At 39.2% G+C, this 22,203-nt stretch overlaps 1 protein-coding gene across 1 annotated transcript in view; it reads right to left on the reverse strand.

Annotated features, from left to right (window-relative positions):
- Positions 1–22,203, reverse strand: part of LOC126644616 (potassium voltage-gated channel subfamily KQT member 1-like) — a 373,366-nt gene that overhangs the window by 163,190 nt on the left and 187,973 nt on the right. The window contains exons 12-14 of the mRNA XM_050324167.1: positions 10,316–10,391; positions 6,754–6,848; positions 5,716–5,756 (exon numbers count right to left, since the gene is read on the reverse strand). Of these exons, the coding sequence (XP_050180124.1) occupies positions 5,716–5,756; positions 6,754–6,848; positions 10,316–10,391 (212 nt within the window). The remainder of the gene's footprint in view (positions 1–5,715; positions 5,757–6,753; positions 6,849–10,315; positions 10,392–22,203) is intronic.

A 22,203-nucleotide genomic window follows, 5' to 3' on the forward strand; every position in this document is an offset into this window, starting at 1 on the left:
TTTGGATATCATTGGCACGAGCAATGTGCACTTGCTATGCTTAAAGAAATCAGAATAGTTTTCAGCTGAGGTTGCAGGTGTAGAAGACAGCACTACCCAGGAGTTCTTTCCTTTCCTTTTTCCTTTCCTTTTTCCTTTCCTTTTTCCTTTCCTTTTTCCTTTCCTTTTTCCTTTCCTTTTTCCTTTCCTTTTTCCTTTCCTTTTTCCTTTCCTTTTTTCTTTTCTCTTTTCTTTTCTTTTCTTTTCTTTTCTTTTCTTTTCTTTTCTTTTCTTTTCTTTTCTTTTCTTTTCTCTTTTCTTTTCTTTTCTTTTCTTTTCTTTTCTTTTCTTTTCTTTTCTTTTCTTTTCTTTTTTCTTTTCTCTTTTCTTTTTTCTTTTCTTTTCTCTTTTCTTTTCTTTTCTCTTTTCTTTTCTTTTCTTTTCTTTTCTTTTCTTTTCTTTTCTTTTCTTTTCTTTTTTCTTTTCTCTTTTCTTTTTTCTTTTCTTTTCTCTTTTCTTTTCTTTCTTTTCTTTTCTTTTCTTTTCTTTTCTTTTCTTTTCTTTTCTTTTTTCTTTTCTCTTTTCTTTTCTTTTTTCTTTTCTTTTCTTTTTTCTTTTCTTTTCTTTTCTCTTTTCTTTTCTCTTTTCTTTTCTTTTCTTTTCTTTTCTTTTCTTTTCTTTTCTTTTCTTTTCTTTTCTTTTCTTTTCTTTTCTTTTCTTTTCTTTTCTTTTCTTTTCTTTCCTTCCTTTCTTTCTTTCTATCGATCTATTGATCGATCTATCTATCTACCTATCTATCTTACCTACCTATCTATCTATCTAATCTAACCTGTAGGAACAAACACAGTAAGGAGAGAAAATTCAAAGATTTTTCAAGGACATTGTGTGGGGACAGACAATAAATGACAGAGCTTGGCTTATACATGTGTGCTGTGCATCATTCACAACCTCAGAAACCTCTTAAAATATAAGTGGCTGAGGCTCAAGTTTATCTGTATTCATCTCTGCCTAAAATGAAACAATTGACTCTGCAGTCCACTTTCTAGTTAATAAATCTGTAGGCAAATCTCCCAAAGAATATATCAAAAAAACCCATGCATTCAAGGATTTCTAAATTGGGATTCAAAAAGCAGTGGGTAGGTAGTGTTTTTGTTTGGGTCTAAACCCAAGAAGTCCCCCAAACATGAAGAAATATTTCAAAAAGCTTGTTGTTTTGTTGTTGTTGTGGTGGGTTTTGTTTGTTTGTTGTTTGTTTGTTTTTGTTTGTTTTTTAAAATAAAAATAAAATAATAATTTCCTCACCGACTCTAATTAGACCCATCAGATAATCACCAAGACATCACAAACCAAGCAAACCAAGTTAATGATGCTTCCTATTTTAGTTATTCTCCAGTGTTGTGTGGAACAGAAAACAAGAAAATAGGAAGCAGATAAGCAGTAAGAAGCTGTTTTGTGGCATGTGGCACTCCCAGCAGATGAAGTGAAAAGAATAATACACATGCACGTAGCTGTGTCTTGTCCACCCCTTTACTGGCATGCAGACTGTACAAGTCACAAAATGCTGTGGTCTTTCCCAATTTCTTATTAATTAGCCTCCATATAAAACAGCATTCAGCTCTGATTTACAAGCAACCACGACAATGACCTTAATGGAAGGAAGCCCAACTATTTATAACTGGATGAAAATACATATGGACAAGTTTTAGCTCAGAAATAAAAAAAGAAATACCTTGAAACAAGCTTGTGTAACATGGTTGGTATGATACCAGCCCGTCATTTTATAGACTTGGTTCTGAATCAGAGAAAACACTGATTTATAAGCACTGGGCTTTACAGTTCAGGAGACTGAATACTTGTTGGGTCATCTAGTCCAGTTCTCATCTTTATAAACAAAGAAATTTCTTCCCTGGAAGCCTTTGCCTTCCTGAGTACACATGCTATTCTACTTTCAAAACAAGTATTCATTTCCTAATATTTTCATAAAGCTGGCCCATCTCTTTTCCTATTGAAGAACAAGAGAAGCCTCTTTAAAAAAAAAAAAAAAATTAAAAATTTTAGGTATGCTCCATGCCAGTTCAGCAGGTGGTGACTCTTTCCCCAAATGGAAGCATGTGATATAAATAACATACAATGATATAAGGAGGAGGAAGAAAGCAAATAAAATGAGGGACCACATCATATTCTTAATTTTTCATACAGTTAGTGTCCTCCATCTCATCAGAAAATACCAAACATTAAATAAAACATATTTTTTTTCCTTTGGTTAGAAGAAATAATTACAGGGAGCGTTAGGACAGTGAATGAATTGCAGACAGATGGTCTGAAAATTATTAAAGCTGGAAATAACTGCTGGAAATAACACCTTCCTTCAGTAGATGCTGATGGCAGGACTGAGACACACTATCATTACACTGTGTATAAAACAATTACTACACCAATTTAAAAACTAAATGCAAGCTTCTTTATTAAGAATACTGTTCAAGACTGGATTCAGAGGATCTAAATTTGCTGTAAATTAGCTGCAAATTCCAAACCCTCAGAACAGGAGATAAGTGACATTTCTGCTAGCTCCTTGCATTGAGGTAGATCAACTCCAGCAATGAAATGAACTTTCAGAGACAAGATTGTGAACACCTGACAGCTACAGAAAACATCCTGTGTGGTTTCTGGTTTTGACCAAGTTCCCACTGATTTTGTCTCCAGGAGGAGTGGAATAAATCAGTTCTTGAAGAAATACGAGTATCTCTTATTTCAAATATTAATGCACTCAAAAAGATAAAAATTAACCCAAGCATATTTATTATGTTTTAAAAGATACTATGACTCAATTTCTTCTTAACAGATGGGAAGGAAAAGCTATCAGAAAGCTTAGGTGACATTTAATGGAAAAAAAAAGCAAGCAATGGAACTGTCAAAATTTTACAAATAAGTCCTTTCCTCCAGGGATTCCCACCCATGTTATGCAGGCCCAAGAGGTTCAGATGAACTCCAGATAAATATCAGCTTTTTGTGTACTTTTCTGAACCCAAACACTGGCCTTTTTGTTTTACCTTGGCATTATTCTTCACCTTTGCCCCTGAAAAGCTACAGTAAGTCCCAAAAAGTGCAATCAGAAGCAGTTAACTTCATTATGTGTAGTGAAGGTCAAGTATTACACTCTTTTTGTTTGTATCATTATATAACTGTCTACTTTGTTAATTCAGTAATTTTATTAATATGTGCTTTGCCTCTATATCAACACTTTGGAGTTATTAAGGTGTATATTATTACATAAACATGTTTCATCTTACAAAATTGTGTCACCTGGAACACTGGGACAGGCTTTCAGTGAAACTAAGACACAGCCTTCATAAAAATGGGATTCGGGTCTTTGGAGAATGTATCCATCATCTTAAGGTTTTTAAATCCACTCCTGATAGTAGGAGTTTCAAAGAAAACTAGTGGGGACCGAGACCAAAACAAGCAAAAAGGTAGAATTTCTCACCACGTGTGTACGTGAAACTTAAACCACGAAAAATCTTTTCACAAAATATCCCAGATGTCAAACGTTTCCAGGGCTCTCTAGGAAAGTGTGTTGAGGACACACTATTTTGTACCACTGAAGGCCCTGAAACCATGTCAGGAAGTCTCTGATCTGTAAATGGCTGAAAGCTCACAGGAAGCTTAGAGGCTTATGCACAGCCTTTTTTAACACATTTCCCAAAGCACTTTGCTTTTGGCTCCATCAGAGTCAGGACTGGTCTGACCCAGCGTGGCTTTTATTCTGTTCTTGTATCCTTATCTTGTTTTAACACAGCTTTTAGTGCTTTTCGTCTCTGAGAAACTTAACTTGAAAAATAACAGTAATTGCTTCCAGCGAATTCAGATTCTGCATCTTTTATGACATCATTCACTTTTGAAAGGTAATAATGCTACAGACACACTGCAATTACTTCATATTCTCAAAGCTGACAACAGGGTTTCAATAACACCCTGATCCAAAACCCACTGAGGTCACTGGAAAGACTCCCATTCATTTCAACGGGCTTGGAATCAGACCTGAAGATTTTTTGAATGGGAGTATAATAAAATTCTTCTCATATTTTTCTCCTTGGCAGTTTAATTTTGTTTGCATTGTCGCTTCTCTTTTGCTTGCCATCAATATAAAAATAACACAGTCTGGAGGAAACACCCATATTGTTACAAATGGGGTTTTTAGCAATGCCTGGAAAAGTGTGAGTGTCATACTGAAAATACATTGTCAGTGTAGAACAAGCCATGCATTCTGAGGAAAGCTCGGGAAGAACTCCTTTTCCAGAGGAGAAGGGCAATTCAGGAGTCTGTTTTCACCCAAAGCAGACAAATACTGTAACCACTCATCACTGTTCATCACTTGGATAGTACTGGCAGTAAGGGCAGGTTGGATAATACTGGGAGTAATTGTAAACTAACTCCAGATTTAGTTCTGCAGACCATTTTTGGATTTGTGGAGGCTCTAGATAAAATAACTGCTCTTAAAAAAAAAAAAAACAAACCAAAAAACAGCTTCTTAAACTTCTCAGAATTAGTTTCTTCGCAGCCAACACTTCTAATTATTCCTCTCCTCTGAAACAAGACACTGCTTCATAAAAAGTGTTTCCAACACTAGTCTTTTTGAGCACAAATTGCAGTTCTGATTTGGTAATGCTACATTTGAAATAAAATAATACATTCTTGGAGGTAAAGGGAGTTTTTCCCTAAGTTTAGCTTGCACATTGTGGAATGAATTCCCAAGTATAAATATTTATAGAAGTATTCAAGCTGACAGATTATTTTCCTGGGATCCAAAACCAGCACAGTTACAGGGAAGGAAGATCATACTACTGAGTCCTCTTCAGCAATCAGATGTTGAAAAGGTATTTTGAGAGATATTTCTTGTTCTGGTAATATTAACCACTGATAATATGCAATTTTTTAAAGACTCTGAAATAACTTTGCCACCCTCAATTAAACTTATGGCTGTGGATGCTGAAAGTCACCTGGGGATATGTGGCTTCAGTTCCTAAGTCACTTTTGAGCTTGTAGGGACAGAGAATGAGACAGAGCCCCTGAAATTTGAATTCAACTTCTTTTGGGAACAAAAAAATAAACACTTCTTTCAGTTTTCCCCATCAAGCACTCAGGTTTCTGATCTCCACGATTCCCACCACAAGATTTTCCAGAACATCACTGCCATGCATGGCCATCACATTCAGTGACATTTGCTTACAATTAATTAGCAAACCAGGCCTTTCTTTTTCTTAGACATGCCAAACTGTTCACCTTGCATTTTTTATGATGAATTTCATCCCCCTCTATCACTCTAGCTTTCACATTTACCCCAGTTCTTCCTGAGTAAGACCCATGATCTTCCTTTGAGCTTTCCAGAACTGAAATCCATTGGTCACTCAGAAAGGAAAAAAATCCCTTTTTAAGTGGAATCAATATATGTTCTAGTCCCAGCACGAAAGATTTTGAAAGAATATTTTTGTGGAAGAATTTCCTGTGACATATTTCCAACTCATTGTGCACTGATACACATTTTAGCATTTATTATTACTTCCTATTTGTTCCACTACCAACTAATGCAACATATCTTTACACAGGCATTCCAAAGATTATTAACAGAATTATATTAATGCATAATTGGACTGGATTATAAATCCATATTACTGTAGCCAAGGGTATTTTCCCAAAGTTATGAAGGTAATAATTTTACATAAAATGCAGTCACTATACCTGGGAGGAAAAGGCCTGGCTTTCCCAAGGATTGGTCCAACCTGAAAAGCAAACAGAGAATTACCAGCAGTGCAATTACCAAGCAACTTAAACTCTGCTGCTAGAGAAAGCATGGGAGCATAACTTCCATGAGAATTGACAGTAGCTTCAAACCTAAACCAAAACAAGTAAAAACATGAGACCAGCATGACTTTCTGCATATCCAGTCAGCAGTTTAGTTCTTTAGAGTTTTTTTTCTCCAAAATCAAACCATATTATTATTGTTATTTTCTTGAGTACTAATATTTCTTAGACTTTCAAGCTGTAACCAAAACACAGTTCTCCTGTGTCTTATATAATCTAATAACAAAGTCTATACAAACAGAATAGCTCCTTAATAACATTTGCAACTATTCCCTGACTCTCATACAGGCGGATTTAATATCTATATATGTTGACACAGTAGATTCCATTCGACAGGATTTTATTTTATTTTATTTTTTTTCATTTGATTTAAGGGCCAGAGAGGTTCATTCTGGTGTCCCAGTCCACAGCGTTAATTTGTAAAGAGAAAAGCACTTTGTGCTGAAACAGAAGAGAACGGTTTTGTGGCAAAGTATTTCAGCTGCAAATCCAAAACTCCATGTGCATGGAGGAATGTAGGAAGGGAAAAGTTCCAGATAGAGAGGGAAACACAAGAGAACCAGATTTCTCTCAACGGTGGAGAACCAGAGAGTGGGAACAGAAAGATAAATCGTTATTTGAAAAGCTTTTCTTTTCCAAGAAGAGGACAGAAAAACTTGCTTCATACTATAACCTTCACAGCATGCACCTTCGTTTCCTTTAATTTCACTTGGAGCAAGAGGAGAGGAGAATAAAGGACGACTGTAAGCCTGGTCATAAAAAGGGTTAAAAATGACTCCGAGCTAAATCCTCTAGATATTGTGCTCCCTGTTGTGCTTGCAATTTCAGACAATTACTGTTCATTAAGTACACATCTCTGCTAAAGCCAGCTGGCACTGGAGAAATGAAATATTTCATGAGGTACACAGGGCCTACCTTCTTTGAAGTTCTTTTATCCGGACCATCATGTTGAGGTGTCCCTGCGAGTACTGCTCGATGACGTCGCGTACGTCGTACGGCTTCCGAGCTTGCTGTGAAAGGAGGCAAGACACTGAAAGTTGAGTATTGTTTAAACTTGATTTTTATTTCAGATGGGCCTTCATTCTGTTTTTTTTTCTTTATCTTCCAGAGGTTATTTGCTTGTCATTTTGCAACAGTTGTTACAATAAAATATACGTATCTGCTGTAGGAGTGCATGTTTACGGTGGAGATGGGGCCAAATGATCCCCATTACTGTCAGTCAGAGTCATGTCTTCATGTTACTTCATACTGAGCAAAATATTAGACCTTCACAGTGTATTTGAAAAACACAAACCCAAGATATATAATTTATCTAAGCCTGTCATGTGCTGTATCTCTTGGCTCGTTCCAAAACCATATGATAATCATAATGTCAGAGGACTGAACCACAGGAACAGGCCCAATTCATAACACTTGGACCCGGAATCAAATGTCTCTAGAGACTAAAGATGCCTGGTGACAGAAATATTGCTGTTTAAGGGACTGGGAGGACAGATGCTTTGCATAAGTCAGAAGACTGCTGCATGTGGATTTTGTTTGCACTTCTTTGTCTTTCGTGATACCTACAAGGTCAGGAAAAAAAAAAAGTGCAATTCAAATAAAAAAGGACAGATAAAAAATGCAAGAGAGTGAAAAAACTGCCATCTGCCCAGCTTTATTCCCATTCTAATGAGAATCCAGATGCTTCTGCCAAGCTTTGGTAGAATTTCGAAGCAAGTCTAGAGAACTTGCATGAAGTGATGTGATTATAAAAAGTGCAGCATGCTAAAATTTTAGCAAGTAAAATCCATAGTGTGTGGTGGTATAAACATAAAATTACGTCTTTTTGAAAATGTCAGCATTTTGAGAGCCGTACCAACCCCTATGGGAAGTGTGGGGCAAGATGTTCTTCCTTTTGGCTCTGACTCAAGGAAAGAAGGGGAAGAAAAAAAAAAAAAAAAGCAAAGGTAAACTGCAAATCTAGTAATTGGAAATTACTGAAAACAGCTCATTAGTCATCTTGTTGTCTGTTTCCACTCTGTCACAGCTTCAGCCAGAGCCATTAGCATGCACCACTGCACACATGCACTGAACACCTACAGTATGTGCTGGAGTCATGCTTGGAAGGCAGCCACAGGATCCTAGAAATTTCAAATGAAAAGCGTGGAACTGGAAGGGAAACAAACCCCGTGAAATGAATGAAGAAGGCAAAGCTCTTCGTGGCAAAATGCCTTCCCTGCACTCAGCACTTACCTGCATTATTGCTTTCAGAAGGGTTCGTGGCTTGGGTGGTGTGTGTGCATTTGTGAGAGGAGATACTCGGTGGGGGAGGGAGATACTCGGTGGGGGAGGGAGATACTCGGTGGGGGAGGGAGGTTTCAGCTTTCAGTTTATCGCCTTTTTTTTTTTTTTCTTTTTCGATTCACATTTTGCAGACGCTGACACATCACTATTTCTGGCCAGAAAAGCAGCCTATTGTTTCTTCACCCCGAGAAACAGTGCCAGTATCACTCTTTAGATTGACGAGTGGAGGTGCTTTGAGAGGGTTTTGGCGAAATTCTCCGTATGGCACAGAGCCTGGATGTGCTGGGGGTTTTTCCCCTCCCTTCTCCCCCATGGGCTACCATGTGCATAATTAATTCTACTCATTGGTAATGAAATTTCTGCCCCAAAAGAAGTCCTCTGTCTGTTATCCCTTTTACCAAATCATCAGCTCTGGACTGTACAGTTGCAAAGTGCTGGACACTGCCATCTGCCTTAGTAAAAATACCCTTCCAGCTTTCACCATTTTTATCTCCTCTTTTCCCATAAAGCTTTAGATCTGAGCATCCAACGTCCTGCCAAACTTTGGCCCAATCTCTTGTTATGTTTTTAGCAGGAGATGCCAGTGCAGTACCACTTAAGCCAGGAGGTAATGGCCTTCCAGGGAAGTGTGGTAAATGCAGAACTTGAGCGACTCCCTTAACTTCCATTCTGCCCATAATCCCAAATCCTGGCCATTTGAGTTCAGTAGTCCACATTCAGTGTGCTCAGAGCTCCCAATGCAACACTCTAAACAATATTACCCAGCTTCGAACCTCCAAAATCTAATCAGCATAGGGAGCCCTAAAAACTGTATTTCACAGCCCCAAGGAAGAAAGAGAAGATCATTCCTTTGTCTTCTTTTTCCCTGTCACTAACACCAACTCCCAGAATTCTCTCCACAGACTGATCAAGTTCAGTTTGTAAAGTTTGGCAGCTTTGTAAAGTTTGGCAGCTTTGTAAAGTTTGTAAAATTGGCTGACAGCTCCAGAACAGGAGGTCTCTGGTGGTTTGAAATATACTAATTTTTAACCTAGCTCATTTATAAACTGGTTTTATTTTCAAGAAACAGTGTCTTTAATTTATTAATTAATTTATTTATTTATTTTTTAATTTCCCATAACGTTTATCTCTCTGGTATATTTACAATATAATCCTGCTCTCCTGTTTTTGTCTGAGTTAAATAAACTGCCTTCCCCTAGTCTTCTTTCAAAAGGCAAGGTCATCTGAAGATACGTGCCTGCATGAGCTTGGGAAATGTATATGCTATTCTGTCTGCCAGAATTCAGAGTCTTCTGAGTGCTGTGAGCTTATCTCAGACTTCTATCCCTTGCAATTAAGTGCTCAGCTCTAATCAAACGTCCCTGAAATGTAGGTGCTTGATTTATGTTTTTAAAACCTCTTCAAAAGGATTATGAAAGTTCATTAACTTGCAGTGGATCCTCTCAGACAAAAAGAAAAAAAAAAAAAAAAGCAAGAATCTTAAATGGAAATAACAGGGGCTTTGAAAATCAGCCCAGAAGTTAATTTTTCATTTCCATGGCATTTCCAGCACGTGGGTGATGAGAATGATGATATCAGAATGCCATTCCAAAAATGTTTTATCGTAAGTAGCCTCAGTAAACAGGCAAAATATGACGGTATTTCCAATGCAGCACGTTTCTTCTGAGCACTTCCTAACCTGAATGAGAAAATGAACTTAAGCCTCCATGAAGACAGTAAATTTCCAGACAGCAGCTTTACACAGCACAGTACTCCTCAGTGAGGCCTGTTGATCAGTCAGCCACCCACAGCACACAGCTGGGCACCCTCTGACCAGCTGTTACGATCTGTGTGGACACTCCAGTGTTCTTGCAGACACTCCAGCACAGTGTTCTCTTCACTTCTTCTAGCACAAGTGTAGTAAATGAACAGAACCCCCAAAAAACACAAATGCAGCAAGAAAAAAAGAAGCGAAAAATAACCATGCTGACTCCGCAAATGCAGGTTTTTGTATCGTGCCATATCCATGGATAGGCGACAATTCTGCCCACACCACAAAAAAAATCCACATAAGATAAGTCTGAGGCCAAGAACTTAAAGAATACCTTCGACTCATTAGCACTGCATGCACAAAGACGAGTCCACTGTGAGAGCACTTCCAGTGTCATATGCTTATCTTACAGCAGTTGTACTCACGATCAGTCGTGCTGCTTACCTGAAATTTTCTTCTGGCTACAAAGTACTGCATTCTCCTGATGACTTTCACAGCTGTTCGATGTGCTTCAGTTAATCTGCCAGGAAAGGCAAACACAGACATGCATCAGTTGGTCTGGGGTGGGGGGGGAGGAAGCAGGAAAAACATCTTAATGGGAGATGTTGACTCTGAGCACCAAAATCCACAACTGTGTTTTGTGTGTACAGTGCAAAGCTGTAGCGCAGCACGCTCTGTGTGTGCACATGTGCTTTGTTCTGCTGCTTTGCCTCCTTGTGTGTTGTGGTTTTAAGTGTTTAAGAACTGATAAGTGAGACAGTGAAAGCAGGTGTACAAAGATAATGCGTGTGGAGGGGATTAGACAGGATTACTGTCAATGTGTACAACTGGCACCGCTTTGAAGGACGTGAAACGTATTTAGAACCATGACTGCATTCCTTATTTTGCATTTAGTGTTTGCCCACGAGCTCTACTGCACAGAAATTAAGTTCTTTAAAAAAAAAAAAAGGACTTTGAACTCTCTAGGAAGGAAAGAAAAATTGAAGTGTCACATCTTAGGAAAAAAACCCAAAATAAAACACAACACACTCTCTTGGTACACGTGTGTGTGTCTGTGCACGTGGCTGTCTCTACTGGTGTTCAAACACAGAACTGGACATTATAAACCTCAGCTGTATCACTTCACCCACAGGACACTGTACTTGCAGAACATTAATTGAGCCACTTGGCTGGCAATTAATTACCACAACCTCTTATTTATGGTGGATTTTGGAAGGGTGGAGAGGAAGCAGGAATGTGGTAATTGTAAGTAGAAGTACTTTCTTGAAGTACTGATTCCTTCCCCGTGGTCTTTATTCATACAAAGTGAGTGAACTAAAGAGAAAATTTTCTTTCCAAGGATGCTGCATAGTTAGGAAATCTATGTTCTATATGGACATCATCTTTGACATGTGATGATAACCCTAGGAAAGCTATCCAGCAAATCTCTTGAGCCTCCTGAAAGCACAGTCTGGCCCAATGTAAATGGCTGGGGAAATGGAAGTATTAGCTAGGCCACCCACTTGGGTGTTACAGTTTAGAGATAAAGTCTTTAAAAAGTGGACAGGTTACAGTGTATTACTGCAAAGTGAAGTAAATAAAAGCTAAACAAGCAGGGATTGTATTTAAGAATTAGCATAGTTTTTCATTTTACAATTATTCTATGGTAAAATTGTCTCACCTGACTGGGTGAGACACCAGAGCCCCAGGAAAGGTTTTTTAAATAAGCTTTCAGGAGCTTTTTCTGGTTCTTTCTATGTCAAGCCCCAGATTAATATTGGATACATGCACAAATATGTGTGAAACTCAGATGTCTGTACTACACATACCCTCACATTTCATTTATCTGTGTGCATTCATGCACAGACCCAGATAAATGCACTCACACATGCAGACACACGAGAGACAGTGCAGGGTGAGCATGACTGAAGAAATACCTTTATTGAGTAGCATCAACAGCACTGCAAAGTACCAGCCTTGGCATTTGTGTAAACCTATCAAAGGGACTGGAGTTTAGCCTACAAGACCTTTATTATGGTAAAAAAAGATCTCAGCTTGACACTCAGGGCCCCAGCTGAGCTCCTGTGGCCAGTGACTAAAATGGAGATGACATTCTGCTTGCAAATGGCACATACTTGATATTAGAGAAATCTTTGTCGGTTCCTACAATTATTTTTTTTATACATATAACCAGAAAAGAATCACAACTTAAGGTTTGGGGTTTAGCCTACCTCCCCTGTGTACAACTTAAGTAAAAAGCTTAAAATTATCCCCTACCAATAAATCATTACTTTATAAATTACGTGAAACTTCATATATGTACTTGAGAGGTGTTTTTTATTAGGCTTATCCATATGAGGTGGTTCATGAGCTGTCCAAACAGACTTAAATAGATAAGCTTAAAGAAGTCAGAGATGGAAACAAACCAAAGCAGTAATTTCCTCCTAATTACCCTCCTTCAGCAGAAATCAGGTCTACAGAACTTTTTCCACTGTGTTATCAAATTTAAGTGTTCAGAACCACGAGACTGACTCTTGGAAATTGATGCACAATTGAACAGGCCTCATTTTTAGAGAGAAAAGTTATTTATTTGTGAAATACAAAGCTAAGGTCACCCAACTATAATTCAAAAGCACTTGATATTGGCATGTTCCAAATGGCAAAATTCACACCAATCTCACTGGGAGCAAATCCTGAAAAAGAAGTGACTGTTCAGATTTGATGGTCACTACTATTACACTGAGAGACAGAAATACCTGAAATCTGACTCTAATGGAAAAATAGCACGAATAGGTGCAAATTCATAGGCTGAGATCCATGTTATCTTAATTGCCTCAATAAATCCATAAAGAGCATAGGAGCTCTAGGTGACAGGGAGCAGCTCCAGATGAGGTGAACACCCTGCTCGACACAGCAAGCAGTGCTGTCCTCCTCACAGGGGGTTGGGTCAGATCCTAAACATCTTTTGAGATTTTAGCTGATTTTCACAGGTTTCCTATCACTGATGCCCACAGTGGATAGTTACAGCTATTACTGACTAGGTTTCATTTATCCCTGTATTTAGCCCTGTGCATTTACCCCACCAAACCTTTTATTTTATCCCAAAAACACTGGATTAGGCAAAACCCTTTCAGCCTAGAAGGCTGTGCCAGAATCCCACAGCTGGAGAGAACAAAAGGGCAGAGATGCTTTGGGTCACGCTTTAGTAACGCTCCTGAGGATCACAACACCACTTGCAGTGAATCTCCCAGGTATTTTGGGATGTGCAACTCACGACACAACACCACGAGGGGGGAGCACCGCACTAGCACACCCTTTCCACGTGGGACTTTCTAGTGACACAAGACAGAAAGGGGCAGATCTTTACAGGTATTATGTTTCCTAACTCCCATGGGGGTGAAGATTGAACTGCTTTCACAGCTCTAGCTCTCATGAGAAGTCAGTAAGGGCTAGGAAAGTGGGTGGGTGGGTGCCCAAACCTCAGTCCCTAGAGCAGCCAAGCTCTCTCCTGCCGCTGTGCACCAGAGGGCAGTGGCACACACACACACCCCCCAGGACATGCTTTCCTGGAGAGGGATAACAAAAATAATAATTGATTAAATTTGATTGATTAAAACAATTGAATTGTTTTAATAAAAGCTTTACCCATAAACCCAGGCATAAGCTCTAGGCCTCGTAAGGATGGGTCCGTGCTGAGGTGGGGTGTTACTGTTGGGTGGTAACAATGGGGTGGGTTGGTTTTTCTGTGTGTTTTGCTCAAAAGGGTATAATTAGAGTTTTATTGACAGACAATGGCATGCTTTTCCATCTTTTAACCTAAACAGGTAAGAAGGTTTTGTCAAAACCTTCCCTTGAAACACTTTGTAAAGGCCAGCAAAATTACTTTTGAACAGAAGTGATCTGGGTTTGGGAAAGTTACTAGCACATAAAAACATTAATAATGGGAGCTTGTAGCATCTGTAACTATAATGGATACCAGGAAAACTGTATTGAAATAATATATACTTGGGTTCATAAATGATGCTGACTCAGCCTTCCCCTCTGCAGGTTTTGGGCATGCCTGTGTGGATGAAGAGGCTGGAGGGACAGCTGTGAGCCAAGGTGGCACTGCAGCCCCGATTTGGTGCTCTGCTCAGGGTTCAGAGAGCACTGAAAGGCACTACTTTTAGCTAAAACACTTGGATGCATTTAAGACTTTTTTTCTTTTTTTTAGCTGCAGAAAGGCAGTAGCTTAAGCCAAAGAAGCCAAACTTTTTTTTTTCCAGTTAAAAATATTTGAACCAGAGGAGGAAATAGAGATGATGAAATCCAAAGCAGCTCTAGAAACTATCCACAGCCATGGTTTTTTTTTTTTTAAATTTTATTTTTATATACCATTCTGTTTGTTAAAAGCTTGTGTTGGCCAGTTCAGATGTCTCCTTTCCAGAGTAACATACAGCATCATCAGTTCTGGAGTTGCTCACATCAGTGATGGCAACTGAAATATAAACAAGTTCTCTGAAAAGCTCAGCCCTCCATCTGCCTTTTTGTTTTCCCACCACCTCTGATTAAGAGTCAATCGCTTTCCAACTGGGATTCTGGGAAGAACATTGATTCCTAGTCCTAACTTCCCTTTTTTAACATGTACAATCATATCAAATGATATTTCATTAGGTAAAATACAAAGCAAATCCTTTTTGCACTGAAAGCATTTCCAGAATCAATACAAAACACGAAACAGTGGCATCATAGGGCACTTTTTTCCTGCAGGTGCATGTGGAACAGACTGCTCACCTCCAGAGCTGAGCTTCTCCCTTGAACCTGCAGATTCCCACAGTTACTGAAGGGCAATATTTAGCAGAGATGAATATCATCTTTATTCAAAGATATACCCCCAGCTAAACTGGGCAATTATCCTGTCACGTGGATAGCATGCACCAATAATTTGTTGGAGGATAAGAAGGGTGGGAAAAGATAAATCTTCCAGGAGATAACGTTACAGACGTTATCACAGACAGATGCAGCAGTTACTCCATATGAGGTAAAATGCACTATGTCCACCTTCTATTAATGGAGAAAAAGGGTGGAAGAGTAATGAGTCTCACCACAAAGAAACGAAGCTTATATAATGTGTTTTTAAAGCTGAGGGAAGCTACAATGTCCAAATGAAAAAAAAAATTACATCTTCGTCCCAGTAAATGAAAATAAAATGAGTATTGCCTTCAGCTAAGCAAAGCCAGACAAAATGCCTTGAGCCTTAGCCACGAGTTAAGAGAAGGCTGCAGCTTGAATTTGACATGCAAACACCTAGAAATGTCAGGCAATGATTCTGATTCCAGAGCTCACCCCAAGCCAGCAGTAGCAGAGAAGTTCAACATAAATAAATATAACAGAAGAGCTTTCCAATCTTGTAACATTTCATCAAAGCCTTGTAAAGAACACATACTTCTGGAGACTTTCCATCACTTACATGATGGAAATTATATAAGATGCCATTTGCACTGAAACCTGAGGGAACATTTCAGAAAATGTTGGCACAACTTTATTTTCCCCTTCATTCTTAATCACAACCCCACCTTAAACCTACCTCATCTCTATTTTAACCATATCCTTATCTGAACCTTTTCAAGCCCGTGTTTGGATCGAAACTACAAATAAATTAGGATTGGCTTCTCTCAGACTGCGCAGCCTGGAGGCCTTTTTGGCTTCACCAAGCTCTGCTGACAGCCTCAATTTACGAAGGAATGCTGAATGCTGCAGATTCTGAAAATCCCTCCTCAGCAGGTACAGTCTCAGGCAAAGTAGGAAACAGCACAGAAGTGACAATTTTGTGGGGGGGGCTGCTTTCTGGCACCAGGTTATTTTGCTGAAGATTTTGTGGCAATTGCTACCTCCACCCATTCACCACCGTGCACGCTGCTGCACTGAAATCATTCCAGAACGCATCTGCCTCTGCTCCTGTTTGTCTCTCTGACCTGGCCTTCCCTGAAGTGAATGAGGCAAAAAAAGCAGATTTCCCACAGCAGTGCCCCTAGGGATTGGGGCAGGGAGGACAGAGCAGGGACAGAGCAACAGCTCTGAGGAGAAACTGCTGGAAGAGGAAGAACTGGGACATCATTTAAAGGGAACAGCTGCCAGCACAATATACTGGTAAAGGAGACACCACTGGGAGAAGAACCAGTACAGGGTGGTTGCTTGATGTTGTCCATGAGCAGAATAGAGTAAGCAGAAAGCTCCTGAAAATAATCAGGGGTAGATGCAACCTCTTCGCTGAATGGGATTTAATGAAGAAGAAAAGCCCTTGAACTTCAGGCTGTTTTTCTCAACCTCAGACAGTTGGAGTTTTCAGTTACAAGTTTCTTCTGTAATATCACGAAGTGGGTTCATTGAGAAAGTGGGAGAAAAGCTCAGTGTTAGTCCCTTGCTAATTAAAATGCATAATTAAAATGAGCAATTAAGCTTACTACAGAATGCTCTTGTGTCTGGGAGCCCAACTGTCCTTGAAAAACAATTCATCTGCTGAACTGTCTCTGAGAACTAAAGTAACCATTGGATATTTTGGTTACATCTTTCCTCTATTTTTTGCTGGCAGCAAAAAAAAAAAGCCCCTGGTCTCTTTTCTGCCATTTTATTTCTTCCATTCTTGCTGCAATGTCAGCACAAACAAGATGATGTCATAGGGATGTCTCTTCAGTGTCGAAATACAAACACAGAAAGATTTTTTTTTTCCCCTGAGCAAACATCTTCTAGAAATTACATCAATAACTTCCTATATTAGTGCTGTACCATCACTACTTGTAGTCCCAGGACTGGTGAAATGCTCCTGTGCCCATTTCTGTTCTCATTACAAAACAGACTCTAGCCACAAACCCCTTCTTGGGAGTTGGACAGATGCTGGCAGATAATGGCATGTGTTTACCCCACATGTTACAACATTCACTGATCCTAGCAGCTAAAGGTAATTTTTTTTTTTTACTTCTCTCTCCTTAAAACTCAGCCTTCCTCCTTTTGCCTTTTAAAAAATGTCTCCAGAACGTTCAGCTGGCGAAAGGCACTGCAGAGACAGTCATCACCAAGCCCAAACAACCACCCCAGATGAGGAGAAGCCTTTCTGGAATCTGAACAGCCTTCATATCTGTGCAGTACAAGAACAGGACAGCCTTATTCCATAGGTTCTGGTTTGCTCACTCGGAAAAATGCCTCAACCCAAATTAATGCACTTTAAGACTTCATTTTCCTCTTGACTGTATTCAGCATTTATGGGAACAACGTGGTGTTGTTAATATACACCAGATGACTGAGCGCTGTATTTATGCCTCAATGATTTTCTGTCATGAGAATATAATGCCTGGCAAAGACTGATTCTCTGAAATACCAGTTTGTTTGGGTTCATTAATCTTAATTCCTATCTTGCCTGAATGGGAACTGGACAACAGTCAAGTCAGGGAATAGTTCTGAGAATTAAAACTTCAATGGCTTTTGGGCTGCCCAAGGCTTTACGTTTCTTTTAAAAATACGTAATTAATTAATCTGCACCAAGTACCAGGAAGAAACCCTGTGGAATTGAGGAATATGCTTCTTGTGGTTCTAAAAAACACAAAACAGTGGCTTTTGGCAGGATCTTTCCTTAGCAGTTCATGTGATTTAGTGGATACAGCAGGGGCTATGGAAACACAACTCCTGGGCTCTTGAATTGATTGATTGAAGTGGTCTCTGTCTTTCTGGGTGATCTAGTTCAAGTTCCTTTACCTGGCTACACTCTGGTTTATATGTCCCTAAAGTAAGTGCAAAACCTGTCTAGGTCATGGAGGTGTCACTGGGGATTTTAAGGCAATTAGCAGTCCCAAATGAAGTGGTGTTTTATTTACAGAATGACTCAGCAGAGAAGGAAAGGGTAGGGACAATATGTTTTTTTCCTCAATGATGAAAAGAAACGAGGGATACTGAGCTGCAGGCTTGGGATAAATTGCCATGTCACTGACCCCTGAGCAAAGGCTCTTTTCCAAAGCATTCTTCCCTCTCCACAACCTCTGCTCCTCCTCTCCTGAGCACCTGAGCAATCTGGGAATTAATTCCCCATTCACCAGACACTCAGCAATGAAAGACATCCACAGCATCTGAAGCCAAACAGGACCATTACATCATAAATGTGACCTGCTCAACAGTGCAGGGGGTTGCATTTCACAAAGCTGCCCTTGCCCTGAGCAAAAACCTTGTGTAGGACTAAAGTAAGTTACCAGAAAGGCATCTGGCCTTGATACAAAGACCTTTATACACTGTTAAAAAGTGCCTTATTTTTTTATTTGAATTTGTCAGCATTCAGTTTCTAGGTTCCTGTCTCCAACTGGAGTAGTAGCAATTTTAACCTTTTCCAGTCTTCTTTCTTCCAGGGACCCTCAGGGGTGCCAGATGCATTCCCTATGGCCTGGCAGGGACACCAGGCTCTGGTATAGGGAAGAGAGAGCACAGTACTGCTCTCTGTGGAATTTCCAGGAGACACTGAAATCCTAAAACATTTTTTTTTTCATTTTTTTTTTTTTGCCTGTGGTTTAAATCATGCTACCAGTAATTCCAGAGATTCATAATGGAAATGCTTAGACTGGCAGGAATGAGAATGAATGTGGAAGTGTCAGAAGAACAGCATAAAAAGCCCAGTGAGGATGGCAGGTGCTGGACGTGTTTATGAACAGCTTTTAAGGTTCAGGAACACAAAGGAACAGGTTCAGTCAGGAACTGCCTTCACCTGGAACTGAAGAAGGTCTCCAGCCACTAAGAGGTGACAGTAGGGAAATACAGAACAGGGCTGGAGTCCCAAAACAGTCCTTGTAAGGAGACAGAGAAGAGGCAATAAATCCTAATGATTCCCAGAGGTGGGAGAGCAGAGGGATATAAATAATAGAATAAAAGATCTGGGAAACTCTCAGCTCCCAGAGGCAAAAAGAGTTCAGTGCCACCTGGCAGGGGAATCCTGAGCAGCCCAGCTGGATTTGTGCAGCTGGGATACAGACAGGGTGGACAGACTGCTTGGGTACAAACTTCATTGCATTTGTGAGTACCTGGATGACCTTGCCCTCCGCTGATGTTTTGTGTCAGGTTTGGCACACAGCCACCAGTTTCTACCAGCAGAAAGACCCCAGCAGAAGCCACTTCTAGGATAGATTTCCTATTTGAGGACCCTCAAATTTGCCTTTCAAAGGTCTTGTTGCAAACACACATGTTCTCATAAACTTCAGTCACGGAGTCACAGCCCAATTTGAGCTCCAACACCCACGTGCCAAGGAAGAATGTCACTTTGCCACTAGAGAAAGTGGCATTTCGAAACCAGAAAAAAAAAAAAAAAGTACCTTTTCTTTGAAATTGTAGTGTGCATGAACTATTTTGCAGACAATGATCACACTCATAGAACCTCGCAGGAAACGTGATGTGGCCACAGACATGGAGTATTTTTCCACCCTATATTTCATAACATGCATAAAAACCTTACAGGTCTCACTTGCCTGAAAAATACTGAAAATATGCAGTGCTTATCAATAGTTTACTACTGTGAGATAAATATCTTGCTAAGAGTGGCAAGCATCATTTGTGAAAATAATCACTGAAACCAGAGGTTTTGCTGCTCTCTTATTTCCAAGAGATTTCACTTGCTCATTGAGAAACTACTTTCTTTCCAAGGATTGTGCAGTTTTTCTTCACTTTCAGGAAAAGATGCTATCTCTTGGCCTTTTTTATTTTTCTGGCAGACCTTTAGCTCAGCCAGAAGGAAAGTGCTCATATACCAATTACTTTTGACTCACTATTAAAGAACAGGAAAATTTCTGTTTTCAAAGTAAGTGAGGAAATCTGTGTCTTCGTGCTCTGGAGAATTCTGATTTTCCTGTCTTTGTTTCCATCCTAACTCACAGGAAAAATATTTTAAAAGTCATTATGAAAGAAAAGATTTTGAGCCTGAAATGATAACACGTTTCATTCCCCTCGCCCCCCTTTTAATACACTTTTGTTTCCAGAGAGGAAATATTTTATTCTCTTATAAAATGAATGCATTTTATCTGGATTATGCCCTTTCTCCTCCCTGTAACTGGGACTGTAACCCTGAAGACACGCACCCAACACTGCATCAAAGGGTGCAGAATGAACACTGTATGTCTTAGAGAAGATGTAAATTGGTTTACAGGGTATTATTAAAGAATGGCACATCCATGCTCTGCATCCTGTGAAACTGCAATTTTAAAGTGGTTTTTTTCCCCTCACTTGAAAGATCATCAGCTCTTTGTTCACTGAAAGTTATTAGCAAATGAATATCTGATGGAAGCAAAAGACAGCCATATTATATTGAGTACATACGAGGTGATCTAATTAACAGGATAATAGGTATTAGTGCTTCAAAGACTCAATATTTTGTGTTTTGATTTTTCTTTTTGTGCGGTTTTTTCGGCTTTTTAATTGGGCCTTGAGGATGCCAGTGCTGCAATCAAAAGTGTTTCTAAATAATTACGCACTCATTTAGGTGGCTAACCACCTGAACTGCTGTAATTAGAACACTTGATACAAGCAATTAATTATATTAGCAACGCTGAAGGCTGTTTTTAAGATCTAGATACAGAAATATGTTCAAACAAATAAAAAAATCCCCAAACAAACCAAAAAGCAAGGTCATCTTCCTTTCATTTGGCACATTTCCACTGATTGTTCTCTGACAACGATCTGGGAGCTCCTCTTGGAAGCTCTTTGTAAGAATAAAATAAAAACTGGGAATGATGCTATCAAGACTCCCACTGAAATTAATTTTTTTTTTTAATCCAAGGAACAGACATATATAGATATTGCCTCAAATCAGCTTTATCTTCTCCTCGAGCAACTGGCTTTATGATGGGTCTGAAGAAACTTACTGCAGTATTACTCAAATATTCACGTACTCAAGCCCAAAATTCTCAAAAAAGTGAAATAGGTCATGACCATCTCTCAACTTGGAGCTGAAATAAGAACGTTCTGCTTCTCCTCCAGTATAATTCTGTTACACAGAAGTTTCCCAGTATTCTCCTATCCTCCACTTCCTAAAAGTTCACAAACCTATAAACTTCAGCTTCATTCCGAAGGAGCTGGACACAATTTATCTTTTTGGCTTAGAAATTATGCAAAAAGAAATTATGCAAAATCTCTGGTTTGGCATAGACTCGAAACAAAACCACTTGAAACACTGCAATTTGAAGTGAATTTTCTTTGACAATTTCAGTTTGCCCAAACCTGAAGCTCAAAGCAAACCTCAGGGCAGAAGTGTAAACCAGAACAGATAGAAATCAACAGGCGTTGACACAGCACTCCATGAATCAAAGATACTTCACAGGACATGAAGCAGAGGCTGACAAACCAGGAATCAGGCAGGAACATTTTCTGAAGACAATCTCCTTCACGTTTACCAAAACAATAATTCATCTCTTCTATCACCAGTCTGCTCAACCACAAAGCCTCATAATCTCAAGTTTTAAGCTCTTCTCCCAGTCTTAAAGTTTCTCTTACCATCACTTCCATCTTTCTCAAATTTTCAGGCCTCATGTCGTGAGAACTACAGGGAAAACAAAGCCTTTTTATATTTCCAAAACCCACCTCTAAATGTGTTCTCTGGAGAATAATCACATGTGTCTGGTGAACTGGTAAACCAGTTGAGTCTGAGTGACAGGTGACAATTTCCCTGAATTATACAGTGTCACAAGTGATAATCAACTTAACCTGAAACCATCACTTATCTGAAGCAGAGAGCTAAGGACAGAATAAAGAACTAATTTTTAGTATTCTGAAAGATCAATGGAAAATAAGAAAAGAGCTCTTCAAAAGCAACAGCCAGACATATTTATACATTGATTTGTGGCTATGCTACATGTAGCTCATATTCATTCTTGCTCTATAAAACATAAATATGGAAAAATACAAACCTGATTTATAAACTCCAAAAAATCCCAAGACTGATCCAGCTGTAGTTTTAATAGCATGAAAATGACTAATTTAGGGTCAAGAGTAATTTAGTTTCGACTGACTTTGCAATCCTTTGTTCTCTGGGTCATGTAAGTGTTGAGTAAATTATAAACCTGTAATTCTATCCTGAGGTCAAGGGACTTCAGAATTGATTTGATATATTGGTCTCCTGGAAAGTTCTTCCAAGGCCTGTACCCCCTAAACTGTGTTTATGAGTTGGCCACATTAATAACTAATAGAGTCATGTAACATTAGCAGAGGTGAAATTAAACCCTTTCAAAGAAGAGTCTGTTCAAATGAGGGATTTTTAAATGAGGGACAGGAAAGTCAGATATATCTGCGAGAAGTCAAGTTTCTACAGAGCATTGGAAAAAAATTACATGATTGTAAAAAGGTGTGGATATTTG

The sequence above is a fragment of the Myiozetetes cayanensis genome, unplaced genomic scaffold (genome assembly GCF_022539395.1).
Source record: "Myiozetetes cayanensis isolate MyiCay16 unplaced genomic scaffold, myiCay2020 scf3, whole genome shotgun sequence".
Taxonomy (NCBI): Eukaryota; Metazoa; Chordata; class Aves; order Passeriformes; family Tyrannidae; genus Myiozetetes; species Myiozetetes cayanensis.